The 24,905-nt window shown below is 48.8% G+C and overlaps 1 protein-coding gene across 2 annotated transcripts in view; it reads left to right on the top strand.

Annotated features, from left to right (window-relative positions):
* Positions 1-24,905, top strand: part of SP3 (Sp3 transcription factor) — a 191,711-nt gene that overhangs the window by 104,211 nt on the left and 62,595 nt on the right. For both annotated transcript variants that reach the window (XM_069616236.1, XM_069616235.1), the window contains one exon: positions 10,448-10,644. In XM_069616236.1, coding sequence (XP_069472337.1) covers positions 10,448-10,644 — 197 coding nt within the window. The remainder of the gene's footprint in view (positions 1-10,447; positions 10,645-24,905) is intronic.

Below are 24,905 nucleotides of genomic sequence, written 5' to 3'. Positions count from 1 at the left end.
TCCTTGGTTTCGCACCTACTCTTGCTCGAAAGCCCTCCACAAATTCTTCACTCGTCCTGCGGGTGCTGTGCTTGCTTTTCCTGCTCATCTTCCAGCTGCCTGATCGCGAACACTGCTGCCAAGTATAGCGTCCCATTGGTTGACCTCTAGTCCTCTTTGACATCCTGTGGCGGTGCTGGCCCCGCTGCATTCCCTGCAGTTGAGGGTGGGAGGGTGGTCTGTATCCAGGCACTTGGGCACCATGGAAAAGGGCCAGGTTCCTTTCCTACCCCCACAATCCCTTCCCTTCTCTCCCCCGAGACCTCCCCTCTCCCCCGAGACCTCCCCTCTTCCCCGAGTGCCCCCCCCCCCCCCCCACCTGACATGTCCTGTGAATAGGCCCCGTCACAATACCAAAACCAGGTATGGCTTATTCTTAGAGATTAGCATGTACCCAGATGGATAGGGCAGCACTTCTTTTTGTTCAGAGGTGCAGGAGCTAAATGCAACCTCTGTCTGCAATGACTGTCACAGCAGCTGTCTAACGGGATATGTGACCTTTGAACCTGCATTGTGCCACTGAAGGGCAAGTGATTCAGGTCAGGGGGCTGATGCAAAAGGCCACATTTTTGTGTATTATTATGCTTTTGGCATGGAGCTTCATGAAGGGGAGCTCTGATTTGCAGACCTCTGAGATGGGTTACCCGCTCCATTGTTTTTTAAAAATAAAAAAAGCTAGGGCTTCTACATCCTTTCCAGATGGCAATCCTTCATAGGTTGGACACACTCAATCATTTCACGTGTACTGCATACTTTGATTAATTGACTACATTAACTTAAATTCAATCAACATATGAGCTTGCGTTCAGAATCTTTTCAGTTTTGGTACCAAGTAATGCAATATCTGTGTGCCATGTAGCACATTAGATGAACTACACTATAATTTGTACAGTAAACTATACAATTGTTTGTTACAGAGCGCCACAAGGCTGTGTACATTGAACACTAGGCTGATCTGCCTAAAATATTTTTAAACTAAAACAAGCAGACTGGCCAAAGCTTTCAGTGGCGCATTGAACCCCGTATTTGTAAACACAGACGTGTGTTAAGTTGATTTGGATGAGGTGGCGATGTGTGGGGGGAGGGGGGAGTCCAATGGTCAATATTTGTTTGCAACGCAGCACAACAGGATTTGTCTCCATACTTCTGTTGGGGAAAATAGGGGCTGGGAAAAGTAGCCATTGGGGAGGTGATCTTCGTTACTTCTATGAATGATTCTGCTAGGTGCTGCTGTGATGCAATGGATGCTTTGCAGATTGTGAAATTTTCTCCCACAAGCAGTGCTGACTTTGCTGTTTCAGGTTCACATGTGCCAGTGGATGTAGTTTTCATCTAATTTCTGAGCCTGTGGACTTAACACTGAAGAAATACTCTGCCTGTTGGGGAAAGTGTTTTCTTTTTGCAGCTTTCCTCCCTTGACTTTAATGGAGTGCCCCAGCAGATTTGCTTTTTGTGCAGATCCTAGTTCATTTTTTGTTGTGAGTGATGCCCTTTTGCCTCACTCCTATAGTTTTGGGTGCTTTGGTCCTCCCCTATGGCTACCACTGCAGGGAATGTCTTCATTGTCTAACCTTTTTTTTTACCCCATAGAACTAAAATGGTTGAGGTCCATCATACAGTCTTTTATTTTTACTTCTTTTTTTCTTTTTTTTTTCTTTTCTCCAAGTAGCCATCACTGGAAATTCGCCTCCAATTCAGAGCCAAACAAGTAAAGCATTGTGGTTTTCCAATTCACCCGCCTTTTGCTCCAAGCTACCAGTTGTCATCACTCGCCACCTAAATTCTATACATGCACATAGCACATAATTTCTTACTCACCAAGAGTAAAAAATCGCTAGCCAGTGGGGAGTGTACATTTTACGCCCTTGTCTGTGTGTCTATATGTATTTCTGATGCTTGTGGATCTGCTTCGAATCACATTCTGTGCATATAGTCCGTCATCTAGTTGTAATCGTGGAGTATTGCATCTTGCCTTTCGAGAATCGAAAGAGACGTAGACATGGGCGTGCGTGTAACACTATCCCTAACGTGACGTGTAGTGTACCAAAATACCTCGCGCGTCGAAGTCCTTCTGGTTGTGTTTTTTTCTGCCGTGGGGGAGCCTTAGTGAGTACAGAGAGAAAGTAGTAAGATGTCTATGTTCCTTCTACAAGGGTGGGCACATGTGAATCTAAGCAGATACAATCATCAGAAATGGTAATGCATATCTTCTGACACTTGTGGATCTGCTTAGAATCACATGCTGTGCATAGACTATCGAGCAATACCCAGAGTTGGTGGTGGGATGTGAGAAGGAACAGTAGTAAAGAGATGTCTTGGTACTGCTTGTCCCACCTGAGAATCAGACCTAGAGTGAGTATCTGGCTAGTAGTGTCGCCTTATGCGCAGTAAATTGTGAAGTTTGTAGTCCATAGTCCTCGACTGTTGCTCATTTAATATTAGTCATTTCTAATGGATTGTGTCCTCCAACGTATTTCTCATCTTTGATAATCGCATCCAGCTTCGGCTGATTCTGAATAACTTTCTCAGCAGAGAGGGCTGTGCGTTGGTGTCGAGTCGAATGTCCCTCGAAGGCCTCCGTCGAGGGTGACTTCATCGGGTGTATAAGTAGCACGCGCAGTGCCCGTTGGCCTCAGTTCCGTTTTTCTGATAACGCGTTTGCTTCGGAGACTCGGTGAGCCTCACTAGTAAATTGCTACGCAATTCAATCACGGATCTGCATCGTTCTTGCCTGTGGTGCTTGGGAGAAGCCCATGACACCAATTTCCTGCTCAAAGTGTCAGGCTACGACGGGAAAAGCCCTACGGGAACGAAAGGGGATGTTACAGGTAGGGAAATTGTCCCGTAAAACTAAAACCGATCCTTCCTCGACGGTCAACACTGGAGATCGTTCTCCTCGATGTAAGAGAGAGTGCCAAACAATTGAGGTCACGTAGTGTCTCACACCGCTTGTCCTCGTCGAAGCGATCGAGGAGATGATTCAATCGGTCACCATCTTCTTCATCATCGTCGGACGAAATCCCAGAAAAAGTAAAATGCCCCACCAAACATTTGTCATCTAAAGAGTGGGAAGCATTCCGCTTGGAAATGCTGAAAATATTTCAAAAGGGTAAGCCTCCGTCCGCACCTTGTTTGGAAGCTGGCAGAGAGCGGTCCCATCCCGACACTCGCGCGCCCTCAAGCACGGGTGGTCAAAGGAAGGTACATCGGGAACCCTCGAGGGCTCTGGTGAGATGTCACCCGAGACGTGAAGAGCGTTCAAGGTCATCGACTCCATTGAAGCCTCCACAACCCTCGAAGTCAAAATCTTCAAAGGGAACGGTTGAATCCTACTGTCAACACCAAAACCTTCACCGAGAATTGTGGTTTCAGTACAGCCTACAGATAATGTAAACGCTGATAAAGGTGCAAAAGGTGCCAAACCAAAGCCTTCTGTGAAACCTGCTACACCTTTGAGTGCTCCCAAAAAAAAAAAGACTTTTAACCCTTTGCCATGGAAGGAGTATTTTAAATCCCTTTCTTCAATTGTTGAAGGAAAGATCTGGTGAAGAGTATATAGCCCCTTTGTCCTTGAATTTGGAACTCCAAATGTACCGAAATGTCTTATTTCGGAGGAGAGCAGGATGAGAGACCTTGTTGACACACTGCATATTGCCAGTGTCGTTGACACATCGCCTGAAATGGTAGGCCAGAGCCAGGAGAGCATGCTGACTCTTCATATCGTCACCTGATGTCCAGGGTGGTGGAATATCTAGGCTGGGCTAGACAGCGGTTCAATTTGTCAAAGATGACCTTACAGATATTCTGGACCAAGGTCCACCTACAGACCCAATCTTACGTTTTCGCGTGGCTTTACAAAATAGGGTGGCCAGAAATTGGGAGTCCCCGGACACCATCCCTGTGGTGGATAAATCCCTTGCAAGAAAACACTGCCCTTCCTGTAGCGACCCCCGGCTATCTGTGCAAGCACCCCACTCCCGAGAGTCTGGTGGTCCAGGCAGCCACAGATACATCAAATAAGGCAGCACACCTACCATCCTTCCAGATAGGGACGACAAGTGTGTGGATGGATGCATATGGTATTTTCAGCTGGGAGTATGGCCCTGAAGTCTGCCAAAACCACATGTGCCTTGGCCACGTTTTCGTACCCTCTGTGGGAGTGCATATCCATGGCGGTGGAGCACATTCCAGAAGGGGAGGAAAGGGGGGGTTTCCTAGCATCGTTAAGGATGGTAAAGAAGCCATGCGCGAATCCCTTCAATCTGGATTGGACAATGCAGACAGCATCAGCAGGTCCATGGCTAAGAGCACGGTAATGCGCAGATTTGCAAGGTTGCGAAGTCAGGTTTTGCACCGGACGTGAAATCTCATCTTCTAAACATGCCATTTGGCGGGTCTCGCCATGTTGGCAACCAGGCTGACGAGAGCATTGAGAGGTTGCAGAGCTCAAAGGTGGCTTCCAAATCTTTCCGAGCTGCTGTTAGACAACCTCGGCCTTTTCGTTCGTCCGGACAGTCATGGAGGGGGGGCAATCCTATCGTTACTACTCCTTATTTGGAAAGGCGAGAGGAATGGCCTGTCGGAGGCCAAAGGAAAATACTTTGTGGTGGGCGAGGTAAAAGTGCAAAGCCACCTCAAGCTACAGCTTCTTTGCCATCAGCAGCTGCAGCAACCGCCCCAAAACCACTTGGAGAGCTTGCGTCACAAATCACTGGTCCGGGGGGAAGGGGCGGTTTAGACTGTCACAGCATCTCGAATAATGGCGAGTCATTACTTCAGATGCTTGGGCTCTGCAGACAATAGCCCAAGGTTACTGCCTTCCATTCATAATGCAGCCTCACACCAATCTACCTGGGAAACACTCTTTGAGGATTCCAGATCTGCTCCTTGTGCAGGAAATTAACCCTGCTAGAGAAAGGTGCTATAGAACCAGTACCTGTATCAGAGAGTAACATGGGTTGGTATTCCCCATATTTTTTGATCCCCAAGAAAGACGGAGGACTGAGACCCATCTTGGTCCTGAGATACTTGAACAAGTTCCTCAGGAAGGACAAATTGAAGATGGTCACACTTTCTCAGAACCTAAAGGCCCGCCAGTTACAGGATTGGTTGGTGTCCTTGGACCTTCAGGATGCTTATTTTCATGTGCCAATCCATCTTGAGCACAGAAAATACCTGAGGTTTGCCATTAGCGGCTCGCACTATCAGGTTCGAGTCCTGCCATTCGGGTGGACCTCCGCCCGAGGGTATTCACCAAACTGATGTTGGTGGTGGCAGCGCATCTCAGGAGAGGGGGGGGTTTCACGTTTACCCCTATCTGGACAATTGGCTGATATGGGCATGTGCTCCCGAACAAGCCTTGGATCATCTCAACGTCACATGCCATTCCCTTCACAAGCTGGGCTTCTCCCTCAATTACAAGAAGTCCCAGATGACGCCTTCCCAACAGCTCCAGTACATGGGAGCTGTCCTTAACACATCCTAGGAAAAGAGCTCGCCACCCAAGGTGAGGGCTCAAGACATTCTTCAGATGGTTACTGAATTTCATAATGCCCAGAATTTTCCGGCCTTTGATTTCTTGAGGTTGCTCGGCCTCATGGTATCCTGCATTTTTCTGGTGCAAGCGGCTCGCCTGAGAATGAGATCCCTTCAATGGGCTCTAAGCACACCATGGTCCCAGTTCATAGGAAAGATGTCGGCCCGACTTTCCAATGAGTCTCACAGGACCTTCTGTGGTGGGCCTGCGAGGACAATATTCTGAGAAGGGAGAACCCTTTTGCAACCATGGCCGGAAATTACAGTAGTGACGGACGCCTCATTCACAGGGTGGGGAGGCCACACCAAAGTTCTGACAGTCAGCGGTCGTTGTTCTCCATCGGAGTCTAGACTTCACATCAACGTTTTGGAGCTGAGGGCAATCAGGCTAGCGTTGAAGGCCTTCCTGCCCTCTGTATAGGGAAAGAATGTCCTGATGACAGACAACACAGTAGCCATGCATTACCTCAACAAGAGAGGAGGCGTAGGGTCACTACCTCTGTGCACAGAGGCAATGCAGCTCTGGAGCTGGGCAATTCGACAATCTCCTGATTGGCAGTTCACCTAGCCAGGGTGGAGAACACGACGGCGGATGCTCTGAACAGGCAGAGCAGTCTCCCACGAGTGGGAGCTAGCTCAGGAAGTCCTTCAAGAGATCTTCATCCTTTGGGCAACCTGTTTGCGGCCCTAAGTGCGAAAGGTACTGTTCAAGGTAATTTCCTCCGATAGGAGCTCTAGGAGACGCGTTCGTGGTGGATTGGGATTTTCCACTTGCATACGCATTCCCACCGATTTTCCCCATCATTCCTCAAGTAATTTGAGACGGTTCGGAAGCCGCATAGTCCTAATTGCCCCAGACCTTCTGGATAGGTCCATCTGTCCTCTGATGCGTCTTCCACAAATAGAATCTCTTGCAAGGGGAGGGGCAGGTTCTCCATCCAGAGGGCAACACTCTCAACCTTCACGCATGGTTTCTGAAAGTTTGCATTGGGACCTCCTGGATGACGTGATGGAGGTGTTGCTTTCGGCAAGAAGGCCGGCAACAAAATCTCTGTACCGTTGCCGCTGGAACATATTTAGCGACTGGTGCAGGGAAAAGAATGTTGATCCTTTTCTAAGTTTCACTCCGGATGTGCTTTCTTTTCTCCTTTCATTAGCACAGAAAGGTCTTAATATTGGAACCATTAAAGATTACCTGGCAGCGCTTTCCATATTAAAGCGTTCTTCGGAAGAATGATCTATCTTCAAAATTCCTTTGGTGATTCAATTTGTGAAAAGGCTCACAAACCTGTTCCTGCCTTATACTTTTCAGGTTCTAGTTTGGGATCTTAATTTGGTTCTGAAATGTCTAATGTGTGCCCCATTTGAACTCTTGCACACATGCCCATTGAGGTTGACCTTCAAAACCATATTGTTGGTTGCATTGACATCTGCGCATAGAGTGAGCGAGTTGCGTGCACTCTCTTCCAGGCCACCCTATACCGTATTCCACAAGGACCGGGTTGTGTTGAGGGTAAACCCCTCCTTCGAACCTAAGGTTGTATCCGATTTTCATCTAAATCAAAAGATAGTTATGCTGGCATTTTACCCCCTGCCGCATTCCAGTAAAGAGGAAGAGAGGCTGCATAGATTGGACCCTAGAAGAGTTTTAAGCTTCTATACTTCTAGATTCTCCAAACGAAGAGTGGATGACCAACTCTTTGTTGGCTACACCGTAAGAAAATTAGGACCAGCTGTTTCGTAACAGACTTTGTCCAGGTGGAGTATTCTTGGCATCTCAACATGTTACAAATTCCGCCAGAGGGTTTGAGAGCTCATTCTACTAGAGGTATATCCTCTTCTGCACTCCTTCACCTATTCGATCCATTTGTGATGCTGCAACATGATCATCGTTCCATACGTTCACAAAGCATTATTGTCTGGATGCTTCCCACTCTCAGGATGTCGCCTTTGGTAAGGCGGTACTGTATTCGGCTTTATAAAAAGCCGACCCTTCAAAATTCTCCTCCCTCCTCCAATTCTACATACTGCTTTGGGAGTCTTATCAAAGATGAGCAATACGTTGGAGGACACAATCCATTCGAAGAACAAGTTACCAACTGGTAACGTTCTTCCGATTGGATGTTCCTCCTCCTCCTCCTCCTATTCCTCATCGCCCTCCCATTCCTCATCGCCCTCACATCCTACCCCTCTGTAGAATTTTTTATGCTGTTAGCTTTCGTTCGTTCTCGCAGGGCTGACTACTGCTTGCCTAGGCTAACAGTCAACACGAACGAAACTGAGGCCAACAGGCACCTCACATGCTACTTATACACCCGATGACGTCACCCTCGACAGAGGGACATCGACACACCTAGATGCCATCGACACACAGCGCCCTCTTCCGAGAAACTTTTTCCAAAGCTGGACGTGATTCAAAGATGAGGAATACGTTGGAGGAACGCACAGTCAAAAGAACGTTACCAGTTGGTAAGTAACTTGTTCTTCATCGACCACTACCCCTGACTCAACCCCGAAGACTGCAGAGTTCGGCGGCTGGTGCTTCGGTCGACCTCGGCCCTGTGGCCAGGCCTATACAGTAGGGAGAGTGGGGCACTAGGGTCTTGATTCTTTTGTAGAATGCATTACCTTCTCCCCTCTTTTCCCTTCCGGTTTCGCTGTCGCTTTTAACCTGAGGTATGGACAGGACTCCTTTTTTAAATATTGCCCTTCTTGCAACGAAATATCTACGGAAAGACACTCCTCACCGGAAGTGTAACATGTTTCTACATCGGGACCGCGATGAACGATCCTGCAAGTACTGCCAACTTTTACATCGGAAGACGATAAAAGATTAGCGGACAAAGCAGTGGGCGGCCTATGCGATGCAGCAGGCAGAGAGTAGTTTCCCCCGTCTGTGCAGGCGCCTCGAGTGACGAGGATGTGAGCGACAGCCATGGCTCCGATGCAGAGGCCATTGACCCCTCTGCGGAACACGTCTCATAGACCTTGCTTACTTTGTCGTGTCCTTCCTTTTATTTCTCCAGCTGACGATCATTCTGTGGCTGTGTCAATGGTTCATTCCGAATTGGATTGTGCTGTTGCATTTCTGGCAGGTAGCCCAAACTGCTACAGTCACTTATATTTTGTGTGCCAAAGTTTTCCTTCATAGTCTTTCTTCGGAAAGCTCTTCACTGGTTGCTAGTCAGGCAGAGAATTCAGTTCAAAATACTGACTGGTTATCAAATGTATCCATACTTTTTCACCATCCTATCTATCGGACCAGGTTCATGTCTTTCATCCAGAAAATACCCTTTGTGCCACTAATCCGTTTTCATCTCGGTGCATGTCTAGAAAAGATGGACATCCTAGGTCCACACACATTCTTACTTCTCATATCTGAGCTAATACTTCCCTACCATTGTTTTGAAAACCTACCAAATTCTTATTTTCTTTATTTATTATTTTTTTCTGGTTCATCGGTTGTTAAAAACATCTGCACCGAGGTGCAGTTAATTTAGTTTGGTTTATGCAGCGTATTATAAATAATCAAATACTTTACGAATGGCAGTCCCGGCAGAGAATCCTTTCTAGACCTCAGACTTTGGGAACGCGCTTCAGGTTTAAATAGGTGCAGTCCTAGTAAAAAACTAAAGCAAGCCCATATTGTACATCAGGATAAACTTATCCCCAAAGCAGATGTATCTTATTTGTATTTATCTGATGAACCAGGTCAGGGTTCGAAATGGCTTGGAGTTATTTGTCTCCTAACCTAGGAGTGCCTGGTCAGCTTAAAACGAATGGTTAACGGGACCTACATTTGGCTCCTAGGCCAACTGGTGCCTTACAAACATCAATATGCGACATTAACTTTGAGTCACATAGGACACATTAAAATATAAAAGTGGCAAAAAAGTAGTGTATGTCTCATGTGGAAGTTGGATTTGCAATGCACCGTGTACCCTGGTTCCCCAGAAGTAGCTCCTGCTTACTGGTTGATGCCTGACACCCAGGTGCTGGTTTTAGCTCCTGCTCCTTGAATCTGAATTTCAAACCTGAGGGTGTAACGTTATAAGAAATGACTTGCAATAACAGGTGGAACCATTCCCCAGAAGGTTGCGTATATAATAGCACAAAGATGAACTTGTCCAGGGACAAGAAAACTGGTAGCTTACAAAGGTAACCAGCTTGGGGGTGGCAAGTGCTGCAAGCTATAGGAATTGATACCCTCCATCTGATCTGTGTACATCAGCCGTGTATCCTTCAGGAAGTAGGTGTAAGAAGTCCCCAGAAGTCTGTAATATTGGCAAACTTAAAATAATTAATGTTTCTATGGATACTTTCATGAGGCAGTCCTTTTCTTTTTATTTTCATTTTTGTTTTCTTAATTAACAGAGTAATGTAACCATTGTTTTTTTTTCTCTTGCCTAAAAGACTGCCAATTACATGTAGTTATGTGTTTAACACAGGTATCAATTTGAACTAGCTGTTGCCTAGAGATAAATTACTCTTGGCAAGTAGGCAAGTGTGTGTAGAATTGAAGAACTGATGCGGTGAGTGGTTTCCGATTTTAAAATGTGTTGCCCTAAATTAATTAATTTTTTAAATGGAATTTATTGTGAAAAGTAAAAGAAATGCTTCCGGTATGTGATCTATTTCATATAGGTGCAGCACTTACCTAATCTCATTAGTCACAGTAGCAAACAAGATATTGGTTTGAAGTCTTTGGCAACATATACTAGGCAGTTGTCACTATTTTCATTCCCAGTATGGACTTTTTTAACTAGTTCCATTATGGTACACTGCATTTTGGACTGGCTATAGAGTCTTCAACTTTCACAAGTTTTTGATTAATAAATAATACTAACTGAATTATTTTGTCTACGCTTTTTAGGGGCACGAATTTGGGGAAAAAAAAACAGCACGTCTGCCACATCCCTGGATGCGGTAAAGTTTATGGAAAAACATCTCATTTGAGAGCTCATCTTCGTTGGCATTCAGGGGAGCGCCCCTTCGTATGTACTTGGATGTTCTGTGGTAAAAGATTCACTCGCAGTGATGAATTACAGCGACACAGGCGAACACATACAGGTTAACAATTATATTCTTTTCTAAAATTTTCCGTTTGAGAAGTAGATGACCTTCAGCTACCCACCTTTCTCTGTGACGATGTGTAACTGTTTAATATTGCAGATTTGTAATGTATCAAATGGCCAAACGTGTGCTATGCCATGCATGCACAGGCCCACCTCCATTTCTATGGGCATGCTAAGGCATAGGTTCAAATCTAACAGATTATTTTTCATCATTTTAAGACATGTCCACTACTTTAGGGGCTTCTTTTCTGGGTCTGTTACATGTGTTTGAAACATGTTTATGTTAAAATACTCTAGTTAGGTTAAAAAGAACGGTAATGACCATTTGCATGCTACTCAACCTTGCTGGCGAGTACAATGAAATTACGGGATGTTTGAAACTTTTACTTGCCATTTACTACTGCAAACAAACTCTGATGGAAGTAAATGTCAAAGTGTGTGTGTGTGTGTGTGTGTGTGTGTGTGTGTGTGTGTGGTTGGCAACTGGGTGGCAGTAGTGCACCAAACATCAAGTGGCTTTATGGTTACATTACATAGAAGCTCTGGTTAACTTATTGTCGCCACGGGTCAAGTGCATTTCTGTTATGTTGAGTAGGTAAACTAAGTTACTCGACCTGGAGATCTAGCAGTATTTTAAAAAATGTGCAGGCTTCCCTTTTCTGACTCTCTCCTCCATGACCCTGTAAGGTAATCTGATTGTCCTGTTGACCTTTTCCTCTGGAGGACTGGTTTTCAACCTTTTCCTCACTTTCCTGTCCTTTCTCTTCATGACCAGTCTTAGTTTCATTCTCTCCCCTTGTCTATACCCGGCAACTATCTCCTATCCCCTTCCCTCCTAATATCACTTCTCTGCACACTACTGGCCCTTAACGTGCATCCCACTCCAATATTCCCTCCAACCACTCCCACCCAATCGGTAAACCTTTCTCACCCCCAAACCCTTGCCCAATCTCTGTACATATCCCAAGTCTCCTCCCAAGTCCTCTAGCTGCTGCAGACCTCCTCTCTGGTATTTTGGTCGTCCTTCACCTGCTGTGACCACACCCGTTCACATTTTCGCTGCCATCTGACACTGCTGGCTTTTTATATCCTGCTCTGCCTCCCTCAAAGCTTCCCTGCACTACCATTGGTTACTATAGTAAGATTATTCTCTGGACTAATCTCAATCTGGGGTGTACCAGGCTCTTCCTAGAAGTCTTCAGAAGGACCTCTAGCCCTGGCTCGTTACAGCCTCAATCTTTGCTATGCAGTCACTGGGCATTTTTATTTTCCTCTCTTGTATCAAGTAAGTCTTTCCCTACAAAGGTTTTTGGGAGGGTTCACTGGTCTTCCCTACTGCGGCGCTGTTCCCTGCTTCTGCTTAGATCTCTCCTGCTGCCCTACTGTTCCCCTCTTACCAGTCTGGGGTTTGTGGGATAGGTGTTTCCCTTCAGAAGCCGAATAGGGAAGAAAAGCCTAGTCTGTTCCCATTTGTGTAACCAATCTATTCCAGTCTGGGTATTGTTTGTGTGGCGCAAGTGCACTTGCTTTCCAGAAACAATCATCCGTTCCAGGGGTCTGACGATGTGTTGCATGTCGATGGTTGTGTTTCTTGGGAACCATCTGAAAGAATATAAGGAGAGCTGGCAAGGGCAGAGGCTGGTGGTCATTTAGACTGCAATATACATGTGCAGCCTCATGCATAACGTGCATCAACTTGTCTTTTTTTGGGATCAACAATCTCTCTATATAAAAATGTTCATACCTTTGAGCTAAAAAAACTTATTTCTCTAGCATGGGGTCTGGCATGGATTCACATGCTCATGAATATTCCCAGTCGTCCGGCTGGGAATCCTCAGTAAAAAAAAAATCAATTTCATTTTCGTTTCTGAACTGTCTTTCTCCTAATAACCAATCACTGGTCTCTGAGTCATACTGCCCCCAGCCAATGACTGCCCTCTACCTAAGCCCCTCCTCTGGCAGCCATCTTCAGATCTTTACCGCAGGTTCAAGCTTTGGGAGTCCTCGTACTATAGCTCTCAAGCTTTTACTGCGTGTTGTGTTTTTTCAGAGTTTGCTCTATTTTTTTAGGTCAATTGAGCCTCAAGCCCCACCAATTCATCATCTGATTAACAGGGTCCTATTTTCGGATTCTTCTACGCCCCTCAAGGGCGATTTCTCGTCGAACTTCACTTATTTGAGGATTCCAGAAGATTCTTGACCACGTGGACATGGCCGAAAATGAGGGAGACTCTATGCCTCTGTTCAGGATTTGGCCAGGATGTGGACTACGGAACGTTTTCTTGGAAGATAGGCACTCTTGGTGCCTTTACTCGGACAAATCGCACATGGGGGAGGCCTGTGCGTTCTGCAAGGAAATGTCTGCCCAAACCATGAAGGACCATCGCAAGCGGCTCGCTGAGTGGCTGGAGACAAAGAACCTGGCAGCAGGTGAGCCCCCGGCAACATATTTCTCCCAAGAGGAAATCTGACCTGTCTTCTAAGACCTTTGAGGGCGCTCTGGCAACGGGGGCCCAACAGAAGGCAAAGCACTGCGAGCCCGCAGGCACCGGGAGCACATTGTTACGGCCTCTGCGGCTGCCAGGCTGGGCGCAGCATCGCCGACGCAGTCAACCACGAGCCAACGCTCCGGCTCAGCGAAGAAAAGGAAGTTGGAGCAACCGGTTAAGCTACGGGAGAAGGCTAGACTGACTCAGGCGCTGCCCCGCCCCCCACCCCCAGACAGTGAAGGCCTTGGACGTGCCTAAGGTTGTGAAGGCCCAGGTTAGCCTGGCAAAAGCGCCTATTGAGGGAGGGGAGTGGTGGCATCCCTGGTGAAGGAGATTCCTTGCCCGCCCGGAGGGAATCTTCTTTAGTGCCCATTGAGAATACTCCCTTGAAGATGCCGATCATCTCCCTGAGACCGTCGCCCCTGGCCGAGAAGAAGGGGCGGGGGCACAGTGGTCCAACTAAACTCTGAGATCTCTTCTGAGGAGGGGCTTTCAAGCCTGACGGTGCCTGAGAGGGGATTTGAGGCCAGGCCCAACGGGAAGGACCCAGACCAGGCAGATGGGGAGAGTGGCGAGGGAACCAATGAGGAATCGGACCCTACGCCACTGCAGACACTCCTGTTGCAACCACCTCCACCACCGACTGGAAGATCGGAGGACATCCTACAAGCCATACACATACTGTGCATGGAGATGTGGACAAGGCTGCCCACGTGACGGGCAATCCGGCGCCTGGACCGTCAGAGGATCCACCAACTAAGAGGAGACGAGTCCATCCTCCATCGTACCACCCCTATCCTCCAACACCGCCACCAAGGGACGAGAAGGAGCCGGATACGGCGACGACCGGTACGGCGACGGAACAAATCTCCCATCTCCCGTCGCTGGTACCCAGGGCTTCTGCCCCCTGATGAGATCAGATCCTTCCACGCCATGATCTCTAGGGCCTTGGAGCTGTTTCAGCTCAACCCCAAGGAAAAGGAGGGTTTCCTTTATCAGCGACGTGAGGCCAAGAGGAAGACGGTGCTTTCGATTTCACTGTTGGACGACGTTTGGGACGAAGGGCTGTCCCTCCTGAAGAACCCATCCTCAACCATGGCAAAGAGGGACCGGTACGAGAAGAAATACCGGATTGCAGACTCTGCACCGATGTGCCTCAGAGCGCAGCCGTCCCTGGACTCGGTGGCCGCCAGGAAGAAATCTGCAGGGTCGGCAGCATCAACTTCCACTTCCCACCGGACGACGAGGGAAAGAGGATAGACTCCATGGGACGACGGGTCATCTCATTGGCGGCGACGACCATTAAGGCGGCCAAAGCTCTTGCTATTGTGGCTCGCTACGACCGGGAGCTGTTTTAAAATCGCCCCTCTCCCGGACTTCCTCCCAGACAAGTGGGCTGAGGCCCTTGAAATCCTACAAGAAGGTAAGGTGACTTCAGACCATGCCATCACGGTGGCCACAGACATGGCCGACACCAGGTTCCACCAGATGGGCAACAGCATTTGCCCTCGCTGGCATGGTTGGCTCAAGGCCACCAACTTCCGTCGGGATGTCTAGGCAAGGGTATTGGACATGCCCTTCAATGGGGACAACGCGTGCGGCAAGACGGTGGACGAGTCACTGCAGGCCATCAAGGCAGACACCCACACTGCCTGTGCCTTGGGCACACTCCAGCAACGACGGCCGTCCTTTCGATCCTCCAGAGGCAAATGACAGGGTGCCTCCAAAGGATTCAGTGGCAGCTCTTTTTCGTACCGTCAAGCGGCCCGTTCTTAGTCCCAGGAGGCCTACAGAGGCCGCAGCAAGGCCGGAGGAAATGGTAGTCGCCGCCAAGGGACCCAGGGTGGTACGACCTCGGCGAAGCAGGACTGAACCGCTCTGACATTGGGCCCCCACACGAGCACCCCGGTGGGAGGCCGGCTGGCGAACTTCATTGGCATGTGGAAGTCCATCTCCACAGACCGTTGGGTGCTGAATGCGCTGGCCCATGGACACACCATGGAGTTCCAAAGGAAGTGTCCCTGTTTTTCCACCTGTGGCCAGGAAAGAAAACCGTGTTCCACAACTGCTTCTAGTGGTACGAGCGATGCTGAAAAAGGGTGCAATAGAACTCGTCCCGAAGAGGCTCTGGGGCTCCGGAGTATACTCGCGATACTTCCTCGTCTGAAAGAAGACCGGCGGTTGGCGACCCATTCTAGATCTCCGCCGCCTCAACAAATACATCAAATCCCAGAAGTTCCGATGGTCACCTTTCAGCACGTGCTTGGACAGCTGGAGGAAGGAGATTTCCTGTCGTCTCTGTACTTTCTGTACTTATTTCCACATCACACAAGGGGCATTGAAAGTTTGTGCTTCGTGGTCCAAGGGCGGCACTATCAATTCAAGGCCCTTCCCTTCAGTTTGAAGTCGGCCCCAAGGGTCTTCAAGTGCCTGGCACTGGTGGCGGCGTAGCTGCACCTGCAGGGTATCCACGTCTACCCCTATCTGGACGATTGTCTCATCCGAGCGAAGTCAAGGGAACTCGCCGTCGAACACACAGCGAGGACCATCCGCCTTCTCATGGAACTGGGGTTCTCGATAAACTATGCAAAGTCCTGCTTGGTGCCATCGCAAGACGCTTGGTTCCTGGTAGCCAGACTCAACACGGTGGCACGCCTGGCTTCACTGTCGGAGGACAGGATAAAAGCCATCCTGGGCAAGGTTCAACGGCTGTTGACCTTGGAAGTTGCCAGGGTGAGGTCCATCAAGGCCATGCTCGGCATGTCTTCATGCATCTACCTTGTTCGGCTGTGCAGGTTGCAGATGCGGCCGCTGCAGGAGTTCCTTGACGCCAATTGGACATAAGTGTCAGGAAGCTTCGAAGACGAGATCGCCCTCAACGAGACATTCCATCGAACGATTCAGTGGTGGGGTGTCTGCATCTGGCGGCGGGCAAGGACTTTCAAACCTCAGCGCCTCAGACTGTGACAATGGACGCCTCCCTGGAGGGATGGGGCGCACATACCGTAAATCTCCACGCAAGAGGCCTGTGGCTCCCGGAGAAGCCATTGAACATCAACGTCCTGGATCTCCGGGTCATGTTTTGGGCCCTCGAGTCATTCCTTCCGTCCCTCAAGGGCAAGGTGATGCATGTCCTCACCAACACCACCACAATGGTCTACATTCAGAAGCAGGGGGTCACCAGATCCCCAGCTCTCTAAGCATGCGCAGGACCTATGGCACTGGGCCGTCGCCCAGAGGATGTTCCTAGTACCCTTTCATCTGGCAGGAGTGAAGAACACTGTCGCCGACTCACTCGGCAGGGAGCTGCGCTCTTGCCACGCATGGGAACTTCGGCAGGATCAGGTGCACCTACTGTTTTGACGATGGGGCAATCCCCAGATCGATCTGTTTGTGACGGCGATGACCACAAGTGCCAAAGGTTTGCCAGCATGCTTCCCTAGCCGGGTAGCTTGGGGGATGCGTTCTCATTCCCCTGGGACGGTCTGTTCCTCTATGCGTTTCCACCATTGCTGTTGCTTCTGCGACTCATCAGTCAACTCAGACGGTCCTGGTGCAGGTTGATACTCGTCGCACCAGCGTGGCCGAGGTAGATGTGGTGCCCTTCTGGACATGTCGGCGTCCCCTCCAGCCAAGCTTCCGGCGGACTCAGATCTTCTCGTTAGGGAAGGAGGCGTGATTCTGCACCATGACCCGGGGTTGCTGAACCTGCAGTCCTGGCTCCTGCAGCGCTAGCGATTGGAGGATACGAGATCCTGGAGGACTGCAAGGAGGTACTTGCCAATGCCAGGGCTTCTTTGACTCTTAATTGCTACGGACCTAAATGGAAGAGGTTCACCGGCTGGTGCCGTGCACAGAAGATAAACCCTCTACAGAGTACGGCCCCTCAAGTTCTGCCGTACTTGTTGTCTCTGGCTAAGGTGGAGCTGGCGCACGCTTCTATCAAAATCCATCTGGCGGCTATCTCCTGCTACACCATAACTCGGGGGTGATTGTCGCTGTGGTCACATCGCCTGGTGAAGGAGTTCATGAAAGGACTTTTCTAATCGTTCCTGCCGATGAAGTCTCCGGCCCCGGCGTGGGAGCTCAATGTGGTGCTGTCTAAGCTCATGGGTCCTCCGTTCGAGCCTCTGCATTCGGTGCCTCTGGAATTCCTATCGCGGAAGACAGCGTTTCTTGTGGCCATTACCTCCGCATGACGAGTGGGAGAGATCCAGGCCCTCTCCTGTAAGCCTCCGTACTTGACATTCCACGAAACGAGGGTCGTGCTGAGGACCAACCCCACCTTCATACCCAAGGTGCCATCAGACTTCCATCTTAGTAAGCCCTTGGTGTTACCTGTTTTCTTCCCGTCGCCTTTGTCGCCGGCTGACAGGAATTTGCACTCGCTGGCTGTGGCTAGAGCGCTGAAGTTCTACATGGACCGCACAAAGAGTTTTCGGAAGACATCACGGCTGTTTTTGAACTTAGGCCCTGTGAACCAAGGGAAGGCCCTCTCCAAGGCTTCCATTTCCAGGTGGCTCTCCGGCTGTATCACTCATTGTCATCGGTTGGGCAAACCGACCTTTGCATGGCCGTTCGAGCGCCCATTCGACCAGAGCGATCGCTGCAACTACGGCGTTCCTGTCTGGTGTGCCCCTGCTGGACATCTTTAGGGCTGCTATGTGGAGGTCGACGCACACCTTCACGAAATTTTACTGCGTCGACCGGGATTCCAGAGAGGAGTCCAGAGTCGGCTAAGCTGTGCTGCGCAACCTGCTCGCTTGGAGGTAAGATATGCTTAATGATGAGCCTTGCCACCTCCCTTGGTAGTGCATGTTTACGGCTATGTAGCCTTTATTCATGAGCATGTGAATCCATGCCAGACCACATGCTGGAAAAGGAACAAGTTACTTACCTATAACTGTTGTTCTCCAGCATGGGTCTGGCATGGATTCACATGCGAACCCTCCCGCCTAACCCTCTGCAGCGCTTCTCTTGGTCCTACTGTCACTTTACGTGCTACCAAATCGGAAGATGGCTGCCAGAGGAGGGGCTTAGCTAGATGGCAGTCATTGGCTGAGGGAAGTATGACCCAGTGATTGGTTATTAGGAGAAAGACAGTTCAGAAACAAAACAAAGTAATTTTTTTCTTTACCGAAGATTCCCAGCCTGACGACTGGGAATATTCATGAGCATGTGAATCCATGCTGGAGAACAGTTACAAGTAAGTAACTTGTTCCTTATTTGCTAGCTTTTTGTTACGACCATTTCAGGCGCAGATGAATTCAGGCTTTTGATTTATCCAGTCCTTACTGGAATTGCTTATCTGTTCGTGTCTGTTGGTGATTTGTAATTTCCCGTAGAGGAGCGGCCTGCCTGCATTTCTGATGGTGATCCAACTTTGAACTATGCAGGGCCAGAGGAGAAAGGCATTGTTTGGCTGTGCTCTGGAAGACCTGAAGAGTGATGTATTATTAGTCATGGTTGGTATAAGCCTGTTGATGTCTTGTAGGGCATTCACACAGTTAGGTTGCCAACTGCATCAACCCACCTCCCTTTAGATTACAAAGCTTGTGTCAATTATGCAAATACATGTAACCCTGTTGGTGCTTCAGTCTAGTAGATGAAAAAAGTTACACTGATAAAGACCACGTACCTTTTTGTAAAGGTGAACATTTTGTATATTAGTATACTACTTGGCTTTGGAAGTGTTGTACTTAATGTAAAGCAGTTTTAATACTAATTGAGTACATAAGTGTGTGTATGTTGAGTAAACCTCAGTTACATACTAATCTCTATAGTTGGTACATGTATTGCGCACCAAGCCTGCCTCCTACAGAGTCTTAACGCTGCCACTCTACAGTTGAGTTTTAGACTTTTGTGGAAATCTTGTCTGGCCCACCAACGTTGGCCTCTTGGAACTCCTCACCGGAGTAAGCTCTTGAAAATCCTCTCAACACATACAGCCTGATTCATGGAATTATTTGCATGAAAAACGCAGATTTACGCGCCTTTCTGCCCGAAAATCCCTGTTTGAAGTATGGGGATTTTTCAGGCAGAAAGGCACGCAAATCTGTGTTTTTCACGCAAATAATTCCATGAATCAGGTTATAAATAGGATATGTCCATGAAAATTCGGTCCATGCTTTCTAGTCCTGTGGGGTGATTTATTTTTTTATTTTTTTTTTTTATTTTTTTCATGATTCTCGATGACGAGATTAAAAAATAATTTATGCTCTTAACAGTTCCTTTGACGCCTGCTCATTTTAAGATCTGTCTCTATTGTGGAAGGCACCGTAAGATAAGGATTTGGTTACATAGTAAGTGCTGTACATTCAAAGATTTTACATACAATTACCACCCAACTGAAGTTGGTACTTATTTACATCGGAAGGATGAAAGGCTGAGTTGGCCTTTCCCGGGATGCATACCTGCAAACTGCAGATCACAGCAGCGAGTGCTCAACCCACTGAGATCTATTGCTCGCTGTATACAAAATGTACTCGGTTTTGTGGTACCAATTTCCCTTTAGTTAACATGGGTTATCGGAAGCCTTTAGCAATGAGCTTAGATATTTCCTTCCTTTTGGATGTCTGTTCTCCCAAAACATAGGTTAAAAAAATAGGCAAGGTATCCTCTTCAGCAGGTAGATCCGCTGATGGAATTCCTGTTTGTGATTCTCTGCATGCTTTAATTCTTTCATAATCTGGAGCTCAATTTGTAATAAGATTGATGTTCAGAAGAAATATTGGGTTCCTCATCAAGGCGTGTATCCCCTTAGGGGCTTAACATAGTAAGACCTCCACATCATGTCCCTAAATGAGCTAACTGGACACCAAGGAAGAGATTATACAGGACCTTTTTAGGGTTGCTTCCCATAACAGGTGATGGTAGTAGTTTCATAAAGTCCTGAGAACCTTATGGTTTCCACTCAACAGGTAGTTTATACTGCTCATTTTTGCTTGTTACATCACTGGATATTTACACTTAAGAAAACGACCACTTAAATTGCCCGATTGTATAGCTGTGGCTACAACTTAATTAAAATGTGTGTGTATTGGTCTGGCGTTAACCTAGTTCTAGTATATACTCTGCTCTCATCACAAGATCTGGTTGCATCATGCATTAACCCACTCCACTAGGGCTACCCCAGCATTACTCAAGAGCAAGGTGTCTTTAGTGGCCACCTCCGACCCCCTCCAGCTAATCCAGAATAGGGCTGCAAGACTTATCCTTGGCCTCAAGCCCAGAGACTCATCTCTCCACTGGCTCCCGGTTGCTGCAAGGATCAAATTCAAATCCCTCTGCATCGTCCGTAAGGCAGTCGGGGGCCAGGGACCACGCCATCTACAACTGGCTCATTAAATAATCTCCTTCTAGATATTTACACTCTTCTTGCACCAACTCTGTGTCAAGCGCTTTGCTAAATGGCGAGCTCTGGCCGATCTCTTTCCTCAGCAGGCTCCCTTCTATGGAACAGCCTCCCTCTTTCTCTTGAGCCGGATCTCCTCAAATTCCAGAAGCTCCTCAAGACCTTCCTTTTCACCTCCTTCCATTCCTACTACCTATGCTCGACCCGACAGTTGCTGATATTGGTGACCAAGGCCCTTGTGTGTCCTCCTGGGTCTTGGCCTCCCACACCAATCGCATTCAGCCTCCGCCCCAGCACTTCTCTGCACCCACTGGTCTATGCCACAACGTGCCTGCACTTTGTTATTGGCAGCTGACCACTTACCAGCTGCTCACTCCCTAGCACTTCTCTGGTACCCCCCACATCCCTTCACTCTCTGCACTTGAACGTTTTGAATGCTCCCAAGGCCTAGTAGGTTCGCCTCTATTTTTCAATGTTTACTTGCTTTCATTCCCATGTTCCCTCTCTGCTGCCATGTGGGCGCTTTGAAACACTATTTCTGATCCTTGTTAATCTGCTTAGAATCACATGCTGTGCATATGGTCCGACATCCAGTGGTAACCGCAGAGTATTGCATCTTGTCTTTCGAGGACCAAAAGGGGACGTCAGCATAGGCATGTCTGTAACACTATCCCTATCGTGACATGTAGTGTACTCAAAATCCCTCACGCGCCGAGGTCCCTCAGATTGTTTTTTTCCGCCCGGATAACTGGTCGCCCTATAGCGGAGCTCTTAAATAAGAGACATTGTTTACCTTAAACCGACTTGTCGGTTATTCCCCCTTTTAAGTCACTTCGACGGCAGGAACAACTTCAACAAAGACTGCAGGGGATTGCCGGCCTTCACAGTAGGGAGAGTGGGGTCAGGGTGGCGATATCTTTCTTTCCTCTTTACCCTCTAGGTCTGGTCCTCTTTGTTTACACCTTTCACTATGGAAAGGACTCAATTTAGGTTCTGCCCTAAGTGTATGGTCAGATACCCGTGCAAGGACAAGCACAGGACTTGCAATTCCTGTCTCTCCTTGGATCATGATGAGAAGCGGTGTGCAGCTTGTAAACTCCTTCGGCCTAAGACCCTTAAAGAGCGACGTGTAAAGCTGTGGGCCGCGTATGGTATGTCACGAGGGGAACCCTCTTCCCCCCCCACCGCCACAACCGCCGAAAGTGACGGGGCACCTCCGAAGACCAAATATCCGTTGCGGATGTGATAGACCTCGAGGCGTACACGTCAAGGTCCGCCACGCCCGTCCCCGACCCTTAAAGGCCTGACACTAGTCTCGCTTCCACCTGGCAACGGGGGGCTTACAAAGAATGCATCACACTAAAAGTGCAACCCCTCCACCTATTTCGACGGGTATGTCGAAAAAGGTGAAAGCGTCAGCAGGGCCGTCGCAAATTTTGGCGGATTACTCTGATCGTTCAGATCAACAGCCTTCCCTTCATCCGCAGCAGCGTTTTGCAACTGGGCATTCCAAAACAAACGAGGGCGCTACCCCTAATTCAGGTTTACACGTCGAAGCGCAGACTTGCGATGCTCCGACGGTCCCTAAAGGGCCGGTAGGCCCAAAATCTACAATTAGGCCTCAAGGCGAGAAACCTACCACTAGGCCCTCTAACGCTGCGGTAGGTGGTAATTCTCCCGATGGACCTTTGGACATACTAACTCGCACTGATTCGGCGGTGATTGAACACAGTATCGCAAGAGTTACTTCGGCGATTGGGCTGATACCTATTGCATCGAAAAACATGGGGCAGGGCGTGGACAAATCTATAGATACGCCATGGTGCCCCGATTCTTGCAAGACCTATGAGGACAGTCGGGAGCCTCTTTCCAACACCAGTGACACATTTCTGCGTCCAGGGGCGCAAGACAGCGTTTTTCCACCCGTAGCCTCCTTCTGTTTCCTCTAAGTGGACAAGGGAGAAATTTGAAGGGTGCATGGATAGTCTTGAAAAAATTATCAATTATTCTGAACATCCTTCCTTGAAAAGGTCTTGTGGAGAACCTAATCTTAAATCGGCTTCACGTTTCCAAGATCAGCCCTCGGTCCCCGTCCATCATGAACACCTCGTCCAGATGTATACTTATCAGGACATATACAGTGCACATAAAGAATCTTCCTTCCTGCAGGGCTACAATGAGGACCAGGCGGATGCCACAGACAATTGGGAAGAAACCCAGCAAGTGGGGATGGACGCTCCAAGATCAGGACGCTGATGTTCTGTGCCTGGATTCTCCTCCGTCCACCCCGGCTCGCCAGGCCTCGCTTGTAGACGACCAAATGGCCTTCAATGCCATGTTAAGGAAGGCAGCAGATCACTTCCAAATCACTACTCAAGAAGCGGTACCCGAGCAGGACTTTGTAGAGGACATTCTCAAGGAGAAACCCCCCTCAAGCCAGGCCATTGCCCTCCTTAATTCTGTTAAAAGAAGATTGCCCCCTCCATGGTGTCGCCAGCTCAGACCCGGGCAGTGAACCCAAGAGTAGAAAAGCTAGTCGGCCAGCTCCTTCGGACCCTCGGTACATTAAAGGGCACGTCACCCCTAACTCCCTGGTAAGGACTACCACCCGGAAACGGGCAGGAGTACCCCCTGCTACGGGGGAGGCGCCTCCGGGTAAAGAATCCAAGAGGTTGTATGCCTTAGGTAAGCGGGTTACCCCGGCTGCTGCATATACCACACGCATAGCGAATAACACTACGCTGCTGGCGAGTTATGCAGATGCTCAATGGAACCTAGTACAGGAAGGTCTCCAGGAGGTCCCAGAACACGTCGGGTCCAGGCTTCTCACCATTGTGGCCAAAGACAGGCAAGTAAACCAGAATTTAATAAAGAACACTCTGGACACTGCTGAGAAAGCAGGCAGGTCTCTGGCCCAGGGCACTTAAGCGGCACTCTTGGCTTCGTAACTCAAGTTTCAAGCCTGAGACACAGGCCGCTCTCATCAACAAACCCATTGAAGAAAGGCGGTCGATGCAACACATTACTCAAAAACCTTCCCCCCCAAGGGGAGGTAATTCTCGTCGGTCCTTTCGAGGACAGTCCCCTGCAAGTCAGAACAACTATAGCACAGGAAACTTTAATGCTGGACAAACCTCAGGAAGCCCCGCATACTACCCACCAAGGGGTCAGCGACGCGGAAAAGCCAGAGGTAGATGCCCCAATCCTACAGGAGCCGCAGCCTCTGGTTAGAAATGACCATCAGATCCAGGTCCCCTCCCATGTCACCCCAGTCGGGGGGGTGCTTAACATCTTTCCTCATGGCATGGGAGGGGATAACTTCAGACCAGTGGGTCATAAAGACGGTCACCCATGGGTACTGCGTGGAATTGCACGACCTCCACAATTCAGACAACCGCACTTACGGCGCCTCTCACCAGACCATCTGGAGATCCTGAATCAAGAGGTGGAAGCGCTGCTGGGAAAGGACGCCATAGAAGCCGTCCCTATTCGGTAAACAAGGGTATTTATTCAGTGTACTTTCTTGTACTCAAAAAGGATCTCCCCATGCGCCCGGTTCTAGACCTGCGCCCAGCGAACAAGTTCATAAAACCTCAAAAGTTTTGCATGGTAACGCTACAGGAGGTGATCCCACTGTTGAAACAGGGGGACTACATGGCAACATTGGACATGAAAGATGCATACTTTCATATTTCAATGTTGCCAGCACACAGGAAATATCTAAGGTTCATGATAGAGGACAGGCATTACCAATTCAAGGTGCTCCCCTTCAGCATCGCCTCAGCGCCAAAGGGGTTTGCAAAGGTCCTGGCAGTAGCAGCAGCACACCTGCGCAGACTGTCCGTCTTGGTTTACCCTTTCCTCGATGACGGACTCGTAACAGGGGACTTGTACGACGCATGTTTTCTGAACACGTGAAAGACTGTAGACCTTCTGTTCAGTCTGGGTTTCTCTATTAACGAGAAATAATCCAGTCTAGTCCCCAGTCAAATAAAACAATTTCTGGGAGCTCTAATCTGGACGAAAGACGACTTCGTCTTCCCCTCCAACTAGAGGGTTCAGAACATGATTTTTCAGATCCCTCGATATGTAGCCAGTCGTGAGGTGACGGTGCGCAAAGCCGTGTGTTTGCTAAGAATGATGGTGTCATGCATATACTTGGTTCACCACGCGTGGCTGCGAATGTGTCCCATGCAAGAGTGGCTCAACAGCCAGTGGTGTCAGGCCAGCGGACAATGGGAAGATCTGGTAGTTGTCTCGCCAGCCCTCGTTCTCTCTCTGCAGTGGTGGTCAAGGGAAAACCTCTTGAAGGGAAAAACCGTCACCACCCCTGCAGTGGAAGCCACTCTCACGACAGACTCATTCCCTCATGGGGTGTGGGGGGGAGGCGCCTCACCTGCTTCAGCAGACAGC

Source organism: Ambystoma mexicanum, chromosome 9, assembly GCF_040938575.1.
Source record: "Ambystoma mexicanum isolate Mex_15411 chromosome 9, UKY_AmexF1_1, whole genome shotgun sequence".
Classification (NCBI taxonomy): Eukaryota; Metazoa; Chordata; class Amphibia; order Caudata; family Ambystomatidae; genus Ambystoma; species Ambystoma mexicanum.
The sequence above is the reverse complement of the archived record's forward strand: the minus strand, read 5'-3'. Positions and strand labels throughout refer to the sequence as shown.